General features: G+C 35.4%; 1 protein-coding gene across 2 annotated transcripts in view; it reads right to left on the reverse strand.

Annotated features, from left to right (window-relative positions):
* The window catches only part of lpp (LIM domain containing preferred translocation partner in lipoma), a 198,717-nt gene that overhangs the window by 129,192 nt on the left and 52,546 nt on the right, over positions 1–16,979 (reverse strand). For both annotated transcript variants that reach the window (XM_006637649.3, XM_015361266.2), the window contains exon 3: positions 6,185–6,403. In XM_006637649.3, the coding sequence (XP_006637712.1) occupies positions 6,185–6,395 (211 nt within the window). In that variant the 5' untranslated portion in view covers positions 6,396–6,403. The remainder of the gene's footprint in view (positions 1–6,184; positions 6,404–16,979) is intronic.

Consider the following 16,979-nt stretch of genomic DNA (forward strand, 5'->3'; position numbering starts at 1 on the left):
TACCATGAAGTACAAGTTTTTTGATAAAGTCTAAAGAACTGCAGTTATTTATCAATATGATTTCTACTACAATTAAATTTTCATATGTGAGCAAACCATATTCTGAACTACTCCCCATCATACATTCTTAATTACAAAAAATCTTATAAATTCAGTGAACATGGAATCCCAAGCACTGGAGGAAAATGCAAACAAATGGTTTCATCTCCATGAGTGATGGGATTAATTTGAAGATACTCCTACTTCTAAAACGCACAAACTTTTAATTCCAGAAGTGCACGGATGGGTATTTCTCAGAATAATCTCTACTCCCAGAAACAAACTAGAGCCTGGTGAAAATGTGTAATTCTTATTTTTATGCAGTTTTTTTGTATGCTTCATTTTATCAATGTCATATGAGGGTGAAACACAGAAATACAACATAGTAATAACAGAACTACAGATTGCAACGCCTAACTACTAGTGCAATCATAACAAATAAACTGATTACACTGGACTCATTCGTATAGAAAAAGCAACACAACAAATGAACTTGGAAGATGGAAGGGAAATTCAACGTATCAATAGATCAATGCATTGCCTCAGCCTTAGATTAATGCACCAGGTAAAGGTGACCCATATATTAATCTTCTCCTCAAGTACAGTACATCACGTGATGCCCTTAAATCTCACAGTGTGGTTGCTGCCGTACCATCTGGGATTACTCAGAAGGCTTGGGTCATACACAATCCCAGACACAGCACTATTTTCGCAAATTATCTGGCAGCCAAACTAACTGTTTAAAAAATATTTGAAATTTGTCATAGTCTCTTGAGTGGCCTATAGTTAATTCTCTCTTTCAATTATTGAGACATACTGTACATTGAAGCATACAAACATTATTGACTACAAGCGTCAATATCCAACGTGTTACAGTAGTAACGGAAACTGTGGATCAATAACAGTTTTTGCTCACCTTAGCTTGAGGCAAGCAAAGCTTTGGGGTGGGACATGAATTTGAACCCTTTAGGAACATGCACTGACATACGGGACAGACACATCCACAACATTTTAACTGGACGAGCAGAGGGAATGTGAAATGTGCTTGAGGCAGCTGCAAATCATATTAATCTGGCATCCTATCCTGTGCAAATAAGTAGCAGAGATTAACTAAAATTCATTGCATTTAGGCTCTTGGAGCCAATCCAGGGCAGGGAATAGGATTCTCGTTAAATCAAAGCTGCAGTTGTCCTCTGGAGTGATTTGTTTCTTTTCCACTGATAAATAAAGCGATTAAATTCTTGAAAAAGCTAGATCCCGTGTAAACAAAGCTATGGCTAGAAAATGGAAAAATCCCAGAAATTGGAGGGGGACCTCAAGATTCAGTTTTAGCAGTAACAAACATCACATGTTTCCCAGGAGACTGACACAGGTGATTCGCAACATGATCCATAGTAAAATGACAGTTTTTCATTACACACCAATAAAAGGGAAAACTAATTTGGTGTGCCATTAAACGTAATATAAAATCTCTACTTAGAAATAATGAGAGCTAATTATTCCAAAGAAATGGAACAAAATTAGACTGATAATAAAAGTGAATGTTCCTTCATTACTATCCTTCAAGGTGTGGTGTTATATTATATCCATACAATCCTATAGAGACATGATAAAAAGTACATGAAGCATTCTGCTGGTTGTTTTGAACATCTTATCATGTAATGTCCAGGAAAGCAAATTTAAGAATCTGGTATCATCTTACTGAATGGTATGAATACCAACCAGTACAGGATACCATGCTTTAAATAGAAGGTGAGATATATTTCCCTGGCTCTTTAGACATAAAGTAAAACTAATTTAAAATTCTTCCAAATTGTTTTTTACAAAGCCCAGGTATAGCATTTAAACTAGCAATAAAGAGTAATAACTAAGGAGAGGGGAAACCATTTGTATCACGTTAAAGAAAAAGTAAGTGTATTTTATAGAATATTGCATATTACAGTTGATTAATTAATCCCTATCCCCTGATTCACAACTAATAATGTGATTTCTGTGGCAATTTGTTGCATTTTACCTTTCTTGTTAAGCAGTCATATATAGTGATTATTATTATTATTAATGTTATTCATGTTATGTTTTGTAGAGCGCTCAGGTTTATACCTACAGTATAAAACTTTATACTGGTTGATTTCATAAGATTTTACACAAGTCTTTGACTGAATGTCACATACAGTAATGCAAACAAAGCTGTATGTAAGCTTGTATACTCTAAACAGTTTAATATATTAAAGGCAGGAGCTGGGCAATCATTTATAATTAACAAATAATGCACAGACAGCAACTTCAGATAATGTAAACATTAGACGCTCTTGCTGACAAAGTTTTAGTTTTGGAGGCTCTCAGGAGATACATTTGGAGCTTGCCTTGACAACCTCATGGGTTCAACAGCAATGAAACACTGCTGTAATACCTTCCTATATCTTTATAGAAACTGTTCAGCAATTTATGAATATTGATTTATTTAAGGAAGCACATCACAAAAGTATTTTTTAATAAAGTGCAATACCCTCCTAACACCTATTTTGTATAGCTTCCATTATTTCAGTTTCTGTGAAGGCATACCCTCCATGGGACTTATTCCAGTTTTCATGGGAATAACTAAGGTACAGCACATAGGGGTGTTTTGACTGTTTCTTGTCTGCTTTGACACTAGCTGCTAATTTACCATTACTCTTAGAAAGCTGGCACATCTAAACAATCACATTATTTATCCAGTCAGTAGTTTTATGAATTAGGTAAAAGAAGATGTCATGTCATTTTAAACAGGCAGTATAGACAAACCATCTCTTTAAATGAGAACCCCCCCCCCCCCCCCCCACAACCCCCGCTGTTATGTTTTCTGATCAAAATGACAAGACACTGTTTTAAATAAATTACTCACACATAAACATTTGGAAGGATTAAAAAAATAAGAATTACAAAAGACCATACACTGCTGCCCCGTCTATGAATAACGCAAGGTTACACATTAAGAATGTAACAGCAACATTTCTGGCAAAAGGCCTTTCTGCTACCTTGTAAAAAATAAACTAAAAAAAGGTAGATTGAAAGTTACAGAGTATCACACACACTCAACAGCATTTAAATAAATGCAATTAAGAAAAGATATGCAAAGGAATACACTTTTCAATTTAAGCATTTCCTTATTTGCTGTAATATCAGAACTAAATACAAACTTTAAATTACACACTTAGAAAACTAAAAGGAAATGAAATATTTCCCTGTATAAATTATGGAATAAATCTTTAAAGCAAGACTGAAGTAGAACAGACTTGTAGTCCTTGTCCATACAGTTTATAGAAAACAGAAGTCCCTTTCGGGTTATACACATTTAATATGTCTCCTTAAAAGACCCTGACCTACATTACTTTGAGAAGAAAACACATAGCTCAGCTCTTTTTTGTTCTTTAGATTCTCCTGGCGGCAGGCAGGAGCTGAGAGCTTTAGACCGACAATTGCTTTTCTGTGAGGCATATTTTCACATTGCCCTTTTAACAATCACCTGACAACACAAGCATATTTCATCTTGCCATCCATTTAAACAGTTCTAATTGAAAACTGTGCTAATAAACATTACTTTCAAGCTCTTTCAAAAGTTTTTTTTTTCTTTTCTATACGAGATATTCAATGCTGCTGAATCTTTGATACCGTGGTCTGCAAACAACAGCTCCTGCTGAAAACACAGGTTTTTGTCTCGGCTATTCATCTAAGGAATATGCAAAATTCTTTAAAAAGCTTGTTTTTACTTCTTGTACCTACTTGAAGAACATATTCATTTTCACACATCATCCAAAAAGTGAAGTAAACTCATCAGAAGGTTCTCTTATTTGTGTCAGGTCTTATTTAAATCTAACAGCACTATTTGATTGGACATGATGAACCAAGAAGAAGATTTTTTTTCCATTCACCATCAAAGAGATCCTGAAGCTGCAGGCACAAAACCCCTTTAGAGTTTAAATTATCTTTTAACGCTATGCAATGTGCCAAAATAGTGCTATTTAATTAATACTACATTTTAACATAAAGATAAAGTTCAAGTCATTTCTAATCAGTAGCCTTTTAAGGCTTGAAAAACCACACTGTAACTATGGAAACCAGTATCTAATAGAGCTGCTATCAGCCAATTAGAGAAAAAAGAGGAGAAACTTTTATTACTGCAACAAATTCCGAATAATTTTAAAAAGGAATTTACTGATAAAAAATCGCTAAAGAACTAATAGCATTAGTTTGGAGAAGCTTCTTCTATATACACTTTGTCAAGAAAACCTCTAATATTAAGGACTATATCAAAGCTAAAGAAAATAATCTAAGTCTATTTGTAATGTTTTTATCTCATGTAGCTTCTATATGACCTTACCGTACTGAGTCAAAGCCAGCTTAAATGCCCTTGTAATACAAGTAAGACCACTGTTTTAACAGTAAGCTTTTAATTAGTCCACTATGCACTGCAGTTTGCTGATAGCACACTATACATTTAATTTACCGTTAATGAGTGTTTAACATTTTATGATTATTTTTATTTGATGAAGGACAACATTTTACCATTTATAAACAAAATCCTCTAAAGGAAGTATTTAACCTTTAGAATATGTCTAACATCACTAGCTATAAGGGGGAGGATGAATAAAAGTTCTAACAGACACTGCATTTAATTGCAATGGTAGTCTGAGCATATTCAAAAAGCAAACACATCACTTTGGCCTGTAATATGCTAAAACGATATACTGTATTTGCTTCATTCTCTTTCTTTAATATATTTGAAAAAAGACCAGTCTGTCTGGAACTTCAGCTTGAGGGAATCATACAAGGACCTGATAAAACCAGGAAAGGGTGTGGCAGTTTTCGCAGGTCTCCAACACTTCCCATGCAGTGCACAGTACTGATGGAAATCTTCCCACACCTGTCTAGCAGTCAGCAGACACGGAATTTAGAGGAGAATGACGTGTGTTTCTTTTTATTCCACGGAGATGTCTGATGACTATCTCAGTAGATACAAAAGATATCTTATATTTTCATCATTAACATAATTTACATTATGCTGTAAGATAAAAAAAACTGAGAAAAAAACACGAAAACATCAAACGGTTCCTCGTCTGTGTGTGTCTAAGGATGCCAAGGGAACATCATTACAGTAATGCAAACAAGGGTGTTTACAGTGTTTGCATACGATACAGTTATTACAGTATGCAATGTTTGTTGTACACCGTGTACATGTCATCTTTTATATACTGTAGGTCCTTGAATACGGCTCGCCAGCATCCCCAGCCCGTGCAGTTTCACAATTGTCAGTTTATGAATATTCAACAGGAGGTTCACTCTGTGGGCCTGTCGTGTTCAAAGCAACTGGCAGCTCCATCAGGGCTGAAAACCTCCAGTGCACTGAATACTCAGGTTTGGACTGGCAGAATGTGCTTTCCAAAGCCACCGATGAATGTGACCATTATGTGAACTGTGAAGCATGGAACAAGCCCAGGACTTCACAGCTGACCAGGCTTATTTCCTTATGCTCACCCTGCAACGATGGCAAACGCACACCCGTGCATACAAAGTTATTTGGAAACTGTCTAGGAAAAGGAAATGTTAATAATGTACATGAACAATAACGAGATTTTTTTTTTTTACCTCTGTTATTTCAACCCCCTAAAAAATGTTCTTGACTTATGCAGACAACACTTTTTTTAATGACCAGGCCTCTCATTATTCACTTCAGTCCCACCCCCTTCTTTTCTGTGACAGACTATTCACTGAGAACATACATAATGACTTCTTCCAAACAGTAAAAAAGAAGTCCTGCTACAGCTTAATAAAAAGACACTAAAATCCATGGGAACACTGAGATAAGATTTACATTTCGTCAACTATACTATCTGGAATAAAGCATGTGTAGCATTACAAAATCTGTAAACATGCTGCAGGTTCAAATAGTAAAAGTTAGTGTCTCTGAAAAAGTTAAACTGAACACGTTATAAATACTAGTAGAACATAATACATAATCCTGGGACTTTACAATGCTCCAGCATCAGATTTTGAACAGAGATTTAAGTATAATAAAACTGAGGATCTGTCTTAGGGAAGACTGGGATGCCAGCGAATGCGACAGTGTTGCACGAAGAGCTGCTGAACTTGAAATAATGACAAATCCTACCTCCAGCCCCACTGTGTGCAGCTTCTCCTAGTTGCTTGTAGGGATTGAACTTCGGCTTGGGGGCCACAACAGGTGCAAACTTCTTTGGCGCTTGCTGCTGGGACACAGAGATGCTGGGGGTGCCAAATGAAGGAGTGGTTTCCATCCTTGCTGTCACATGCCCGTATTCCTCACCGTCAGCTTGGGGTTGATTCCATGGTTGATGAGACATGGCTCAATCTGCATGAAGGTGAGACAGAACAAGGAGGGCCCTTTAGGTGCCATCAGTGAGACATCAGTGACTCTACCTGTGGTCAGTGTTCATTTTCACTACCTTCGCCTTTGAGCTTCCCTTTCATTCTCTTGATAATAAAACCACAGGACTGGCACATGCACTGCATGCAATTGACAAAACATAGGAATGTGCTTCACGTGTGACACCAATGTCCAAAGTTTATTAAGAGGAAAAAACCCGCAATGATTTGAAATAAACGGACAGATTCCAGCAGTTCCCACTGACCTTGTCACTCAAACACTTGTTTCCAAGCCATTCAATGAGGACATTATTAAATACCTCTGTGTCTTTAAGTTAAATTCCTTGTAATTGAAACATCTGGTTAATGTGTTCAAGAGTCCTGGATTCACAGCTTTATATACATTCCCAAAGAAAACTTTTTGTGTAAAAAAGTGTCTCCTTTCTCAGTTTTTATGCCCTTGTGCTGCCCAATGGGCTGACTTTGAATATTTGAATCATAAGTGTAATGGTTTTGCAACATGGTGTACACAATGTGTAAACTGAAGCATTAGTGTATTCTACAATTTTAACAAAGACTATATTAAATTCTGTTCATTTAAGTATAGGTCCTAGCATGATATGTCTTTTTCCTTTGCTTCAATACGTTGTTTACCCAAAAACATTTTTCAAGCTCAGTGCTTCCCATCTTATAGGGCATCTTCTATCATTTTTCTGCTACCTGCATGCAACACCTGCATGTCTCTACTTTAAATGTCATTTGTTAAGTGTTTGACCTGTCTTGAAATCTGTCATTTTGAAAGTCAATTTGAATTTTCTTTGCAGCTCCATCAGTGTATGCTAATCCTCCTATTTTAGCATCATCTGCAAATTGTATCCATTAATAGAGTAGTATTAACTTAAAAATATAAAAGCGATGTTGCTTCAGCACAAGCTAGATTAAACAGCAGAAACATTTTATCTGAAATGTAATGAACCAGAAAATTAAAGACATTTGCAATTAGACGCAGAGACCTATACCTCACTTTAATTAATCATAACTCATTACAATAAAAACAGAGAATCTTGTTTTAACAGATTTATTTTATTTTTTTAAGACAAAAGCATTTATTTTCAGCACTTCAGACAAGCCAAGATTTGAAATGAATTTGAGACAACAGTGTATAAACAGAAAGCCACAAAAATATCTGCAGGAATTTATGAATTTGAAAAGTTTAAAATTAACGATTAATTCATAATTTTAATAATGAAAGATTACAGTTGTACTTTTTGCAATTTGCTTTCACGTTTATTGTAGTCTGCTTTTCTTGAGTTTGAAGCTAAACTTTCATGTTAGTGAACTACATTGCAGGATGGTGGTTTAACAATTCCCCCCAAAATACTTCTTATACAATTTGCATTATATATGTACCTACCCTCAGAACATCTCAATAAAAGTAAATCCTAATTTTAATCTTATGTGGGATTCCATCTAAAGACGAAAAGAGGGATAAGGAACCTTTGAGCAAAATTTGAGCTAAAATTGGCCTTAGGAGTGCTGGTCACATTTTGGAAAACCTTTCAGCAAAGACGCTGCTGACCTACACTGCCTGCTTAGTTAATAGCTTTCTAGGCTTCAAAGCAACTTTCTAAATGGTCATTTAAAAAAATGTCTCTTTTGTTAAAACATTTACTTACAGTTAGTTCTGTTCGCAAAGGATTCTCATACTGTGAGAAGGGAAACTTTATGGTCTCTTTCTATATTTACCTTTTGCACTTTGGTCCTATTTGGCCAATTGGTCTTTGTTGTTGCTCCCTTGTAATAAAAAAAATGGTAACCTGATACAAGAATTCAAAACCCTTTCAGCAATATTGACAGTCAATGTAATGGACTACTACAGGCTCAACAATAAAACAAGGCACACTCCGGTATAAATCAACAAGAAGCATAGGCAGAACACTATTCCTTACATTAGGAGTTTTAGATGTCCAGAACAAACATATCTACCTCATTTTAGAAGCTGACAGTTTAAAAAATTTGGTGAAATTTCTGGATCACTGATCTACTTAGAATAAACAAAGTAAATGGACGTAACATTTTTTCTCCTCTTTATTGTTGGCATTTCGTCAAACAACAACATTTTGTTAAAAGCAGAAAAGGGGAACAAAAATATAATCAGACATGCTTCTGCTAAGGGAAATGTTCTGATTCCTGGTGGCAGTGTGAAGATCAAAAGGGAACCGGTGATTGATATTTTCTAGAAGTCTTCACTTAATGTCATTATACTGTATATGCCTCTTTTCCCCTAATAGGTGTGCAGGGATGCATGGAAGTGTGGAAGGGAATTTGGTATAAAAAAAAGCCTACAGACAAAGCACACACAAACACATTGTCAAATGGGGACATGTAATTTTAAATCAATGCAAAAGACTGTTCAGCCAATAAGACTTCAAATCTTCATAAAGTAGGTCAATATGACCTATACTTAGAGGAATGATTTATTGGCACAAGACCTCAAGCTATACTTAATCAAATAAGATGTGAAGATCATTATGTACAATCGTAGTCCAAACATCAGGCAAAACTACACATGACATTTATTTTACTATTACTGGTAATTAAGTATGATATTAATAACTTGCATTCCCAGCAATAAAACTATGCCCTACAAAATGGACAAACCATTTATTTAAGTGTTTCTGGACGGAAAGTGTAAGTGTCATGTTATACAGCGTTGACTTTTCATCAGATAATAATCTTCTGTAGACTGCATGGCGACATTGCTAGAAATGACTCTATAAAATAGGACATATTTCAGTTCTCTTGACTAACATAGAACATCCCACATAAATACTTGTCAGACAAAAAGGGACAGTTAAAAAGAATCAACAATGCATGATATTAGGCTAGAGCTCAGTTAATCAAACCACTGGACCAGCATAGAATAAATGCCTCCACCCATTGAACTCTTCAGTTTAATACCATATTTATCACTGTACTCTTGTGTATTTTCGATTTTCACTCTTCGACAAGATTCTAATTCCATTCTGTGTTCTGATGTTATATGATTACCAAAAAATCAATCTCCTGCATACATTCAGAAAATAAGTTATGTCACATACCACAGTAATTAGAGGACAGAAGCAGCTGTGTTTCGGAAAACAAACTGAAACAGGCTCTAGGCTGTAGATGTCTACAAAATCTGAAAACTTCAACTGCCAGGCTAGCTGGGGATGTTGAGCAGTAATGATTTTAATTTTCCAAGAAACCTGTGCAAAACGAAGCTATAAAGATAGTATATCATTCGTTGGTTAGAGGGAACACATTATCCCTCCTGTCACTCTGGAGTGATCTATGACAATGTATGCTCTTAGAAATGTTGCTGGGCTCATATCAAACTTGTTGGAAATGCTTTGGGAAAACAAGTTTGAAACGTCTCCTTATATGGAGCCCAGCACACAAACATTCTGCTTTTAATCTCCACAATTTATAACAGGTTGACAAGAGGCCGAGCAGCAGGCTTCAGAAAGTTAGATAGACGGAGAAGAGACAAAGACAGAGCAAGTATGCCATGCAGCTAGTAACATAACTGAACTGGTGCCTTTTAAAGGTTGAAATGGGAACATTTGGGCTCACTTCAAATAGTTATCCTAGGACTCATACCTTACATGGGTACTGAGTGCTAAATTTTAGATTTACTGTGGGTATTCATGTGTTTCTACAGTTTTCTGTCAGGCTTTATTTAACAAGGACCATTTAAAGCTAAGAGAGGATACCTTTCTTTAGTATTGTGATTTTCAAAAGACTACAAGCCTTGTGTATCATTGTTTTTAACTGGAAATGATCTTCCGCATGAAAAATGACATACTTAAAATCTAAAAAGAAATTTACACAGCTAACCCTGATATATAGTATCGTAGTCTATTTCTGTCAGTTCTCATGGGTATTCTGTTTTATACTTACAGTAGTAAATCCAAAGAAAGTTAACTTTTCTATATTTCATACAATATTATATATAACAGTATTACAGAATATTACATTTATATTATAATAGTTTAAACACCTAATTATCCAAAAGGTTTTAGAAAAAATGTATAGTGTCAATATTGCAAGAGAGGGAGATTGCATTTTGTGTTATATTTTTACTATTTCCACTTTTTTTTTTACCAAACCTGATGACCATTTTCATTATAGAAACTTTGCACACTCCAGACAAGAGGATATCACTGTGGATTCAGTTCCAACACAAGTACTTGACAGGTAAAATCAAAGGAACAAAATAAATTGGTACTTCAGGAACATCTCAGAACGCAAAACCTAAAATGTCTAACAATCTAAAACTGCAAAATCATGCCTACTCACTCCATTTAAATATTGAAACTACAATCCAGTTTTTACAAAATAACATCTGGTTTAGCACTATCACACGCCAAGAGTTTCACTTCAACACCATCCAGTTTTTAGAGTGATTTGAGACTTTATTCCTGAACAGTGAATAGGGTTTTTTTTCTGTGATTTGATTTTTACACTCTTTCTTGATGATTTAAACTGCAGTTCCTCTGGGGGAAGGCAAAACTTTGTACAATCATGTTATTGTTTTTGATAAAAAACCCTAGCTGCTTACGCATTCCTGAATGTCTTTAAACTAATTTTCAAACTCCATATACTGCTGTGGGAGAACAAATGTGCTTATGAAAATGTATTACCTATAGTTTTCATATTCACTGTGCATATAATGTGAGTCTATTACTTTAAACCCCTTTCAATTATATCTCTTGTCATCTGGTTAAATCAGTTTATTCAGTAATGGCTTTAATTTTCCAAGAGCTTTTGCAAACCAGCTTTCTGGCAGCCCAGAAACCACATGTGTAGAATAAAACCTAAGGTTGCCCTACATCAAGATACAGAATAAACCAGAAAATGTGGTGTCTTTCATGGCTTTTGAAACAAATGATTTTGACTGATTTACCAGAAGATTCTGTTTCTCTCCTTGGCAGGGTGAAAACTTGGCATTTCTCTGTTAGCTCATAAACTTAAATGACCAGAAGAAAGCAGGAAAACGAAATAGAACGATAGCCCTTGGAATCATATATTCTGGCATCCTTCAAGAGTCTTAGACACTGTGTAGAATCACTTTAGTTTTGGGGCTTCAGAAAGCTCTGATGAAATGAAAAGCCTGTTCTCATTTTGGACCTGAGGAAAAGAACAACTTGTCAGCCACTTCAGCTACAAACTGCAGCTGGCAACTGCACACTTTTTTAATATACTGTCTGTACAGAGAACTGTAGGTGTCTGTCAATGAAACCAATGTTCTCAGCTTTACCCCCTGCTGCAAAAACGATGCAGCAATAGTTGCTAATATTGAAAAACATGTTTTTTTTTTCATTTGAAGTAAAGCTAATAAAGTAAATAAATGTTATCTTTGTAATTGTTCTTGCATGGCTCTACAAACAAAACACAGTGTGCTGTATTTTTAAAAGCTATTTTCTTCTTAACATTTTTGAAAGCTAGCAATTTTAATGCACTCTAGACATGCATTATCATATGTAAACAAACTCTCTTTTTTATCAGTTGAGTCATTTGGTGTTCTCCACAAATTCAAAGATTTTAATATGTTTTGTGGTCTAGGCAAAACCTTTGTTAATCATTTAAATCTTGCTATGTGTGCCTTCTGTTATGAAAGAAAATAAATGTACCCAGTGCACTGAAATGATTAACAGAAATATAATTATATATAATTAAATGAAATGGGTCTACAGGTTCCTTCCTTTATAATTCACTTGTGGAGTGCATTTCAAGACCATCAAGCTCACATTCATTTATATACAGGACATATCAGCACTCTGCACACATTCAGACGAATATAGGTCTTACTGCCAATGCCAGTATACAACATGTACAGTATAAACAACTAATGCTGTGCAGATTTTGCAGGTGTATATAATCCCTCTGACTAAAGTACTCCCTTCACTCTAGTATTTGCGCTTCCACTACTTTATAAAAAACAATAGAGCTTATGTTAACACTATCTTCACTAATCTGCTAATAGTAGCTACAAGAAGTAAGAGACACTGCAATACAAGGCAATACAGGGCAGGGGAAAAGGAACACATACAGAATGAAAGAGAAATGGGCACAATTCATTTGTGATGCTGGGAAACAATGAAGCCAAGACAACGTTACGAGCTGCAGGGGAAAAAGACAAGTTTCACTGAACAGACTGGAGTCTGTGCCACCTTTACTGGGCTCCTGGTGGAAATAACTGACATGCGTGTATGAGTGCCTCACTGCTGCCAAAGCAGCACTCTGTTCTCCTTCCATACCTTTCATTTATCCAGTGGAATGCGACCAGATACTCGCATAAGCCACTTAATAGCTTTTGACAAATTGTCAGAACATCTTGTTCTGTCATTCCATGACATTTGAGGGCATATGTCATAACTGCTAAAGACTGGAAAACGATTCGCAGCTGGTGTGACAAGTCTCGGAAACAACTGACCAGGAAAAGCATGCCTCATTCCCTTTTTACAGTGAAATACTTAAAATACAACTGGTCCTATCCCTGAGTATAGTATTTTTCAGAAATAAATATGAAAAGCAACTTGTCCGAGCATCCAAAAGAAGAGCATATCATCTAGAACATGTCTGAAAAGCTGTGACCAACTATTTCATATCTTGAATTCTTGAGCTCAACAGCTAAAATCATAAAAGCAATACCTTCTCAAAACCTCAAGCTTTAAGTTTACAGGTGGAAAGTTTAGGGCATGAATTAGAAGAATGAAGTACAGTAGGGAGTCGTTAATCTCCTGAAACTGATTCCGATCGAAATCCACATCTGTACTCTGCTTCTAGTTTGCTAGAGTTAAAATGTGTTTTTTTGTGTTGCCTTGCAGAAACATTTAATCAAATACAAATCTCCAAAAAAACTGAATTCAGGATCAGATTAAATTTAAATCGCACCACACCTCCTAGGATTAAAATACAAGACCCGCACTCAGGGGTAGGTTCATAGTGTTTGACATCTCTGTCAAACAAGAGGAAACATCAAAAACTGGGTTTGCAATTTGTGGGAGGGTGCATGCTTTGATCCAGTCCTGGCCATGTCCTCTTAGTTAACAGAAACCATGCATTATAATTCATCCATCTAGTACAAAATGTATTACTAGATTATACTGTATATCTTCATGCAGTTTACATTTCATTTGATTTCAGAACATACTCAAAGTCGCCGAGACTCATCAAGAGTCTAATTATTCTTAAATCACTAGAATGATTTTTATTTTTAATTCATTTTGACAAACAAAATACAGTACACGTGAATGCTAACATTTACAATATAGGAAGAGAAAAAACTGCAAAGAGGAACCAGCATATAAAAAGGCATTACACCGTATATTACTACATTATAAAACAAGAGTTAATATCAAGGTCTGATTTGAATTCTATTCCAGAAAAGCAGTAATGATATTAAAGTGGTAAAGCACAGTAATCTATTTTTTCCCAAAAAAACACGTTGGGTTATTAATATGGGTAGCTATCAAGTTCCCCAGCTTTATTTATCTTATGATTATGGTCATTAGCCCACGGTTCTTATAACATCAGTTGTGGTTCCCCCATATTAGAGTATAAACCAGGAATCCGATTTTTGGGGGAATATACTGAACTCTATCAAGGAATAAATCTGCAAAGTAGGAAATGTAGTCAAGAAGGGTGCCGTTCTTAGAGATTATGTACTATAACAAGCTGGTGCCCAACTTGCATATGTATATTGTGTTTATAAATTGTCTTAAAATATTGAAAGGTTTTAAGGGTATAAAACAATAGTCCTTAAAGCTTAATACAAGGTGGCCTATGAGTACACAGTAGTGTGAAAGAAAGTTCTTAACACCCATGTGCTCCCTTTGAGTGTTGCTCAGACTGCCAATGTGCTTGATATTAAGAAATTGTTTATCACCAAAACGAATACTAGCTGCATCACAGTTCAACAGAATATCCAGTGGGATGGGGCTGCTCTTCTCAGATTCAATGCACAGCCAATTAGAAGAGTAAGAGTGAACCAATTTAAAATAAGGCTCTTGCCTGCACAGCCCACATGTATATTTAATATTTGTGAGGGATATGTCATTGATATCTCAGATAAGATGAAAAGTGGTATGTTTAATCTTAGGCTGTTAAAATCTTAGTATGGTTACTAAGGATAAAATGTCACTGACAATGACAACATCAGTTTTAGAAGGATAAGCATCTTGACAAGACTCACTCTAACTGAGATCGAAACAAAGAGAACTGAGCATCACTTTATCACAGACACTGTAATACATCAGTCTCATACAAGGCATAAACCCAAGCATAAAATCATGATAGGGCAGTCAGAATTAAAGTAGGATGGAGGGAGGTAAGTGAGATTTTTTCACATGCATAATCGGTGACATGCTATAATTCAATTTATATCCTGATATTCCACCACATCTATTAAGAGAGAGAAAATCACTTTATTGGCCATATAAAATGTCTTGCATTAGAAATTAATTAATAGCTATTCTTCAACCTCCAGGATATGATGTATTTGGAAGAAAAAGTACTTGTCCTCTCTACTTCTTCGTATCAAGTAAATCTATATAGTACCATTGGGTCGTTCTTGATAGTTTTGGAATTCGTTTTCATTTTTATGCTCGTGACACATGATTATCATTGCATGAAAATCCTTTCGATAATGTTAAATAATGGATCCAACAAAATCTCACTCAGACAAGACTGAAGTTATGCTGATTATCAAAATTATCCATCTAGTGCCATGTTTAAAATGTTGTATACTGTAGGTGTCTTTTTGTCATCCTTCCTTAAATTGCTCACATCCATTCATATCTCTTCTAGTCTGCTACAGAAAAATTCACACATACCTTCTACGTTTCTAAAGATAGTATAATACGGTGCTGGTTTGCTGCCTATTGTATCCATATATGTTCTTAAATTGCAGCATGTCCAGACAGCTCAGATCATAAGTAAAACTAAAATGCATGAGCACATATCTTCTATTTTAGTTTAATCTAACTGGATCCCTGTAGAATTCAGATTACAATTCAGACTACCACTGCTCACCTTTAAGGGCTTGAATGGTTTGGCTTGTGATGTCATCAGGGAATTGATCACTCACTAAACATACACCTTGAACTTTGCACTCTAACCTTTTTTTAGTTTAGAAAAAAAAGCCCCAAACCCTAGAGGATCATGCCTTTTCTGTTCTGTTCTTTTGAGGCTGTAGAGTGTTTTAGCCCATTTTCCGTTTTTGTAAGTCAGTCAGGAATTTCAAGTATTGTCTCACACGGACTTACATTAACTAGATTTTCATTTAGATTTCAACAAAAAATAATTTTAAATTAAAGTTAAAGAGTTAATGCCTGTATAACTGTCTCTGTTGTTTCATCCTGTAATGCAATGTGAACTGTAGCAGTGTGAAATGCCAGGGGTTCAAAGGCTGTTGGAAAAAATAGTGCAGCGTTGGGCGTCCTGGCCAAGTATCTCTGCTGTAAGTGAAGATTTGTGATGCAATGTTATGAATTAAAACTAAAGAATGGGTTGCACCCCTGATAAATCAAGTATATTAATGATCAATGATACAAGGAAGTAGTTTTTTCAAGGTCGCCTGATAAATAGCTTAGTTACAATTTTATGTCTGCATTTATCAGTGACAGTGGTTGATATGCTCATCATGTTTTGGGTCCTATATTTGTGTATGAGGAAGAAGTTGGGCATCATCACATCTGGTTATTTAAACTGCTCAAATGCATATACAACATTTCTACAAAACAATTCAAGTTTATATCATGTTTATATAGCTTTTCTAAAGATCAAAAGGAATGGGATGCACCTTGTTTTTTCTTATGTCACTATGACTCTTTGAATTACTGCTACTGTACTCTCATGTGCATAAGAGAAATGCAGGCCAATAAAACAAAGATAAAAGAATTAGGGCATTTATCAAAAGAGCTGCAATCAGAAAGGTGATTACTGGTTGGCTAAAGTCTGCATGATTGCAGATAATAACAGAGCCAAAGTTGTGTCACAGAATATACCTTCTCTTCTTCTTCTCTTGTTTAACTTCATTTTAAACCTATATTTCATGTTCTGGAATTGGGTATTATATACCCAGGTCATTATGGGCTAATGACATGTCAATTATCACAGATAATTACAGTGAGGTCAGATAGCCCCATCTTGCTTTCTCTTGCACAACTTTAGTCCAAGGTAATAAAAAAGCATCTGGATTTTATCACACAGTCAACACGATAACCTGCTACCCACTCATGGTCAGACAATGAAGCACTTTACAGGAGGGGTGGCAGACAACAATTTCATAACCAACACAAAACATTAACCATTTGCTTGCACAGAAAGTGACAGACTTTGCTTGTAAGCAGGAGTGGAAGGTGGGAAATCAAATTTTCATCAAATACTAAAAATGTAATTTTTAAAATGATGTTCAGGTAAATTAGTTACCACTTTTAAATATAATGAAAATCAATGTTCTCATTAAATTGTTCATCAAAACTTGTATTTGACCTTCAAAGCACAAAATATATTTT

The sequence above is a fragment of the Lepisosteus oculatus genome, chromosome 13 (genome assembly GCF_040954835.1).
Source record: "Lepisosteus oculatus isolate fLepOcu1 chromosome 13, fLepOcu1.hap2, whole genome shotgun sequence".
NCBI classification, from domain to species: Eukaryota; Metazoa; Chordata; class Actinopteri; order Semionotiformes; family Lepisosteidae; genus Lepisosteus; species Lepisosteus oculatus.